The sequence below is a fragment of the Rosa rugosa genome, chromosome 2 (assembly GCF_958449725.1).
Source record: "Rosa rugosa chromosome 2, drRosRugo1.1, whole genome shotgun sequence".
NCBI lineage: Eukaryota > Viridiplantae > Streptophyta > Magnoliopsida > Rosales > Rosaceae > Rosa > Rosa rugosa.
This window is the reverse complement of record NC_084821.1, coordinates 34095147-34102698: the sequence shown is the minus strand read 5'-3', so window position 1 is coordinate 34102698 and position 7552 is coordinate 34095147. Positions and strand designations below refer to the sequence as shown.

At 40.9% G+C, this 7552-nt stretch overlaps 1 protein-coding gene across 1 annotated transcript; it reads right to left on the bottom strand.

Moving 5' to 3' along the window:
* Positions 1-274: 274 nt before the first annotated feature.
* Positions 275-2899, bottom strand: LOC133732235 (glycosyltransferase BC10). Its single transcript, XM_062159736.1, has 2 exons — positions 1409-2899; positions 275-795 (listed from the first exon to the last, which is right to left on the bottom strand). The coding sequence occupies exon 1, from the start codon at positions 2513-2515 to the stop codon at positions 1430-1432; it is 1086 nt and encodes a 361-aa protein (XP_062015720.1). The 5' UTR covers positions 2516-2899; the 3' UTR covers positions 275-795; positions 1409-1429.
* Between the last annotated feature and the right edge of the window lie 4653 nt (positions 2900-7552).

Here is a 7552-nt window from a genome sequence, read left to right as displayed (position 1 = left end):
AGTCACGGTTATGTCGAGCGAAAGATCCATATTCCAGAACATGGAAAAAAATTTGAACTTCTAGAAGATTTGACATCATAGTACCCACCACATAACTATTTATCCCCAGTTAATAAATACACAAAAATGTTTTTCCTCATAAGCATTTTCTCTGTCTGTTCTGTCTATTCATAATAACCAATAACTTTCAATGTTTCTTGCTAGGAAAAAAGGGAAAAGTGACGATAAAAGGGAAATGAGAAAAAGGATAGGAATTGAGGCATTGGATCCGGTATCTTTACTAGAACAGGGTCAAAAAGACTGTGCCCCTGATCACTGTGACCTTTTTTTTATTCTTGTCAAAATGGTACAAGATTGATCAAGATTCCCATTTCATATATGTATGTACAAATTACACGCATCAAAAAGACAAAGGACCTTCTGCTAACTAACACTGTTACACTATGTCCTTCTTCTTCTTCTGCTTGCTTTGCTGGCTGGTTTTAGTGTACTACTACTCCAGTACTCCACTACCTTACACCACAAAATACAAACTTGGCAGTAAAAGAGAACAAGTACCTTGCTTTGTTTCTCTTCTCCACTTTTGCACCGCACTCAATTTCTTGCTCAAGTCTCTCTCACACACTCTGTATTTGATGATAAAACATTATCTTCTTGCTCTTGTCTCTCAGTTGGAACCTTCCTATGGGTTTCGTGGTTTGTGGGCAAATCTTCTTGCGCCTCTCCAAAACCACCATCCCAATCAGTTTCTCCAACTTCAAAAATTAATTTATCTTCACTGGCCTTTTTTTTTACCTGCAGAACATACACATATCCCACTTGTTAACGCATCCGAGTTACCTCAATATTTAAATTAAAATTCACAAAAACTTGAGCAAAATGCCATTTCAGCCAGCTCAAAGGATAGGGAGAGGACATTGAGAAAAGGACAAGTTAAGGATCCAATCATTAAAAAAATAAAAGCTTTTCAAGAGTGGCATCCCAGTTGTAACAACTAGCAAGCAAGAAGAAGAAGGTTCTTTCAGTCTTTGAACCTATCCACCTCCCAGTTATATGTTTTGGTTACTAATAACATCATTGATCATTTCAACTGTGATTTTATAAATGATCAACACGAATAAGCACTCCCCTGTTTGCAAACTAACCCATCCTACTTCTTTCATTGACATCAGAAATGTATAATGCACATAATTTTATTCACATTCAACCCAACAACATAGCATCAACATGTTTGTTTGGGTCAACATCTCCTAACTAATAATCCTTCTTTTCCGAATTCCTTCATTCCTTCAAAACCACCCAGTCTATATTAGCCTAACCACCGAGTCAACTCAGAACTCGATACACATTCCCCAAAAGAGAAAACAGCGAGCAAATGAAATTGGAAAATAAAAGAAAACTAACTTACCAGGGTAAAATGGGAAGAACCTCAGTCCCGGAAAATGACCTTCTCGGATAAACCCAACAAGGGTTTCAAGCAATCCGGCGAGAATTTCCTCGCAAACAAGTAAGACTCGGAAAAATTTGACTGCCGCAGTTGATAAATAAGCTGTGCCGACACTTCGCCGGGTCGGTAAGTGTACGGGTGCCCATTTACCGTACCCGTCCAATTAACCCGGGTCAGAGTATAGTGGGTACACCCATCCGGATCCGCCATCGACAACAGCGTCGGAAAGTAATGCTCCTCCGGGTAACACTCGTCCTCCCGATAACACGGCAGTTTGAATTTCTGCCACAGCTGCCGATCCTTCAAAACCACCAATGCGTGACGGCGCGTGAGCAAGAAGAACTGCGACCCGACCCGGAACTGGTCGAAAGGGACCTCCGGCATCATGGAGTACCTTCCCCTGGCGGCGTAGCGCTTCCAGAGACTGGTCGATTTGGAGAGGATTTCGATGAAGCTCCTGTACCTGACCTTCACTCCCATCCGAGTCAACTCGGCGTCGGACTCGGTGGCGGGGCGGGACTTGTCGAAAGTGGCGGAGGCGAAGAGGGAGCGGTAGACGTAGCGGAAGGAGTGGAGAGGGACGCAGTACTGGGAGAGGACGGCGAAGAAGACATTGGCCGGATCGTCGAGGACGGCGGTGGCGAGCAACCGGCGCGTGGCGGAGATCAGGGTCGGGGAGGCACGGTAGGTCCGCTTTGAGGCGATGAAACGGTCGCGGAAAACCCCCGGAGGGATGGTGACGTTGACGGAGGGATCGGCGTGGACGTAGATACTGTAGAGATTGGGGGCAGTTTTGGAAAAGAAGCGTTGCCAGAGGGGGGCGAAGTGGAGGTCGGAGTTGGTGAGGAAGAGGAAGGCGATTTTGGGCTTGGTTTTGGAATCGAGGGAGAGGCGGGTGAATGCGGATTTGGATCGGACGGCGCGGGAGAAGAGGGCCTGGTCGTCGATTTCATCGGCGGCGGGGATCGGGATTTGGTTGTTGGGAGGGAGGAAATGGGGGGCGAGGAGGAAGAGGAGAGGGATGGAGAGGAGGAGGGCGAAGGAGAGTACGAATGGGGTGGAGAACATTGGAGAAGAGGAGGAGGAAGAAGAAAAAGAAGAAGATCGAGGGCATAAAGAGTTGCTGCTGCTACTGCTGAGACTGGTTAACTGGATGTGGTGGTGGAGCCTCGAGGCATCCCTTTCTCTTTGAGGGTCTGGAATTGTGGAAGACTTGAGCAACTCTCTCCCTATTGTGTGTGTGTGGGGGGGGGGGGTTTGGGTTGGGGGCTGAAGAAGAAGAAGAAGAAGAAGAAGAAGAAGGAGAGTGGTGGAAATGGCAGAGATGCTAGGAAATGGGAATGAAACTGAAAGGGTGTGTTGGGTGGATCGGTGGATGCGGCTAGCAGCTAGGCCTTTCCCTATGGCTATATAATCTATCTACACTTCGCTGTTGTACGCTGCACGGATGCGATCCCTTAGCGTTTTAATTCTTTTTGAAGAAATACCACCCAACAAACTTTCATTTTCTTTTTTCTCTTCAAAAGCTATTAAATATTTGTATGTTTTTTGACCAAAAAAAAATAAAATAAAGAATATTGTTATCTGTATATTTTGTATGCGAAATGCGAAATGCGAAATGCAAATTGCATTGGAATTTGGAAATGTGGATTTGGGTTTAATGGAAAAAATTGTAATTGTAAAGGTCTCAGAAATCTGAGATAATGATTTCTGATATCGTGACGATTTTACTATGATCAATTAATTAATTTTGATTTTTTTCTAGTGAGTAAGTCGGGACAATGACTTTCAATTTTCAATTCTCTATCGTCTCACCATGAATAGACAAAGATAACCGATTCCAACATGCAGCAAATGTATTTTTATCAATGACTTAGCTAATGAAGATGCTCTAGCTCAACCAAACGTTGCTCTAATGACCACAATTGTTCTTATTTTTCATCCCACCTGGTTGGCCCCCTCAAGATGGATATCTCTATGATACTTGCTTTGGGGCGGGGTTAGAATTTTTTCGTAAGGGTGGTTAGAGTGCTACATAAAATAAATATCTTTTTTTTTGTAACAATAATTATACAAAATGTACAAAACTTCAAATAAACAAATAGTGTATACAAGGTTTTTTTTTTTTTGTGAAGAAGAAGAAGAAGATGATGAGGAAATTTTATTAAAGGATACGATTAACTGTACAAAAAATAACGTGGCACCGCCCTAAATAGAGGTAGGCATGGCGGTGGCACCGTGGCATCACAGGCCATGGCCCCAACTAGGAAGTGTAGGAGGCCCATGGGTTCAAATGATAGTTTGGTACAATCAGATCCTTTGATCATCGACACTCAAAATCCGGAATGATTTGGCTAAGTGCATAAGAACATAAATAATTGAATTTTTGGACGCGAATGAAGTTGATTAAGGAAAGTTTGAATTCACAAGACTTGTACAATTGAATGTCTTCCTCATCCACCCATCTCAACCAGGATTCAACATTTTGATCTACGCCTTCTACGGTCATATTGGAATCAAAAAAATTTGGAATATGAAAGCTATAGGAGGAGGAAGAAAAACATTGTATAACTATGAAAGATAAGGGTAAAGTCTAAGGTGTGTTGGAATGGCGGCGGCGGACTAGGTGAAAGCAGCCTTGGCTGGTCTAAGCATACGGGTGGTCTCGGCCTCCCTTATTTCTTCATTCTCTCTCTTCTGGTGGTGGGTTTAGGGTGGCGAAGAAAGATTTTCTAGTTTTGACTCCCCGAGACGGTGATCTCTCTTCCTCCTCTTTGGGCGGTTTAGAGTTGGCTAGATTGGGGTCTACTCTTGAGGTTATCATATGTGGTGGTGAAGGTTGATAAGTCACAACCCTTATGTAGTGATAGCTTAAACAGCATGCAAACAATCACTCTCCACAACAGCTTGAACATTTCTCATACCTTGCAATAGTTTAATGCCTTGCTTGATGGCCAATAGCTCAATATGGAGAGGAGAGCTCAGAAAGTCTTTCCTGTGAGAAAAGGCAGCAATGAACATCCCTTCATAATTTCTAAGGATACCCCAACACCCCAAAAGTGAACACCAGGTAAGAAAAAGCCATCTACAGTCATCCTGAGGATGATTCCAAAAGGGGGAGACCAATTCTTAACCACCACCATATCTTTAGTAGTTTGTTTTACTACAGATTAAGTAGCCGATAAATATTCTTCATACCGGACTAGTTTTCTCTTTGTCATTCCACAGCTTGTCATTTTTTGTTTTCCATAAGCTCTATAAAATAACCAATAGTTTAGCAAACAGACTAGAAGGGAGAGAAGTTACCCTTTCCAACAACCATTTCTTCCAAAAAAAAGTAGAAGACATAAACACTAGAATAGAAAAATGAGGTGCTTCTAAAATTGTCTTGGCAGTAGCACATTCACATAACACATGGCCTATTCATATGGTGCGGAGCATAGTACACAATGCAAATCAGCCATGTATCATTTAGTACTCAAAGCAGCTCTAGTTGGAAGCAAATTCTGACAGGCTCTCCAACCAAATATAGCTACTTTACTTAGCACTTTAGCTCTCCGCAAAGCTCTCCAAATTGGAGCATAAGAATCTCCAGTTGAGGTTGAAGAAAAGAGACTTCCCATTGACAAATCTTTTGCCACTCTATAAGCTGATTTAACAGAGAGAGAAAGAAAAAGAAAAAAAAAGATGCCATATATGAGGCTAATACACAGCCTCAACTGGAGAGACCTATATGAGGCTAATACACAGCCTGAAAAACTTGAGCAACCAGTGAGTTAGAATTAGACATTAGTCTCCAGCCTTGCTTAGCTAACATAGAAAAGTTTTGAGCATGCAAGTGTTTGAACCCCATGCCTCCTTCTTTAGATGAACTTATTCTCTCGCAAGATCTCCAGTGTATTTTCTTCTTCTCTTCTGAGCTACCCCAAAAAAATTGGGCACACAACTGTTGAAGATATCACATAAGGACTTTGGAAGCATGTAATAGTTCATTACATAAGTTGGTAAAGTTTGAGCTAATGCTTTCATCAAAACCTCTTTAAAACTTAGAATCTTAGAGTGCTAAGTAATGAGCTTATTGGTTAGCCTCTCTTTCAAATATGCAAAGATAGCAGTTTTGGACTGCCCTACATGTACTGGCAAGCCTAAATACATAACATGTTTTGACACACATATTGCACCCTGAGAATTGAGCTAGTTGAGTTTGAGATTGTATGCTTACATTGCCACTGAAAACCACACTAGATTTAATTTTGTAAGTCAATTTTCTGGTCAGAAGCTCTTCCATACACAGAGAGAATGTGTTTGAATTGTTGACATTCTCTAATACTAGCTTCCCCAAAGAGAAAGCTAACGTCAACAAATAACAAATGATGAATAGTAGGAGCTGTAGGAGACATAGACAAACCTCTGATAACACCATGATGAACTGAAGATGATATCAAGGCAGACAACCCTTCTACACACATGCAAGATAAAAAGGTAAGGAGACAGAAGATCTCCCTGTCTAATACCTCTTGTAGGTAGAATGAAACAGGTAGGTTCACCATTGATAAGAATAGAGTAGCTAACTAATTTGACAGAAGCAAGAATCACATCAATATATGTCTTGCAAAAGCCAACTGCACCAACACTGCTTCCAAATAAGACTATTCTAATATGTTATAAGCTTTGCTTATATCCAATTTCAAATAAAAGAAGCCTTCAACTTGTCTTCTTAGTTTCTTCATAAAATGAGCTACCACTATAGCCACAAATGTGTTATCAAAAATAAGATGTCCAGGCAAAAGGCAATTCGCAAGGGAGATATAATGTGAGAAATGATAAGCTTGAGTCTATTTGCAAGGACTTTAGAAACTATTTTATACACTACATTACAAAGTGCAATAGGTCTCAAATCAGAAGCTAGCTTAGGTTTTTTTTTATCTTAGGAATAAGTGTGAGATGAGTGAAGTTAGACTCTTGAAAGAGATTACCAGTTTGCAATATAGACATGACAGCCAAGCAAACATCATGATTTACCAGAATTTATGAAAAAATGATGGATACATCCCATCTGGTCCTGGTGATTTGGAGGGGTGCATTTGAAAAAGAGCTTTTTTAATCTCATCACCAGTATAAGGAGCTTAAATCCTCATTCATAACAGCAGTAACTCTAGGTTCCAGAGATTTAAGCACAACTTGTGTAGCTTCAAAATCAGAAGCTTCATAATGGAATATGTTCTCATAATACCTAACAAGCACACTTGATATCAATTCAGGTTGAGAAGTCCATTGCTCTTCCTCATTTGTGATACCCTTAATTAACCATGTTGCAACTTCTACAGTTTGAGACTATTCTATGAAAGAAAGGTGTGTTTGTGTCATCTTCTTTCAACCATTTGATGAGTGATCTTTGCCTCCAATAAGTCTCACTGAGAATCATCAGTTCATTCAACCTAAACTGTAAGGCTTTTGGTTCCTCAAAATGTGTAGGTTCAAAAGATTTACTCATTAGGGTTTCAAGCTTGTCCCGAACCAATCTCATCTCTACCTGTCTTTGTTGAAAAACCCCAGCATCCCATTCAAGCAAAAAGTGACTAATGTGTTTGATTTTCCTCCCGACCTGCATCATATTGGTTCACCAATAGATGGCACCATCCAACCACGATCAATGATAGAAGCACAACCTTCATGTTGCAACAACATTTCTTCAAACCTGAACCTCTTGGGAGCATGATGACGAACTAAAGGCTTAGGTTTAACTCAACCAAAAGAGGATTATGATCTGGCTTGCTTAGAGTCAAAGTAATCTTTCTTGAGTAAGGAAACATCTCTCTCCAGTTCAAGATTTGACAAAAGCCCAGGAGGGACAATCCCTTGTGAATCTAACAAAGAACCAAGAGAGAAAAAAAATGATAGTGGAAATAAAGAAAAAAAATGGCTAATTTCAGTTTAACCCCTTAAACTTGTTTCTGTTTGGGTCAAACTGGTAGACTGAAGCATGGGTTAGTTGGGGTTGGAAGATATGTATATGGACTTGGTTGGTACCTTTCAAATATAATAACATAAGGCAAGAAGAGGTAGGCCGTGCATGTAGGTCGTAGCTCCTTCAATGCCTAAATT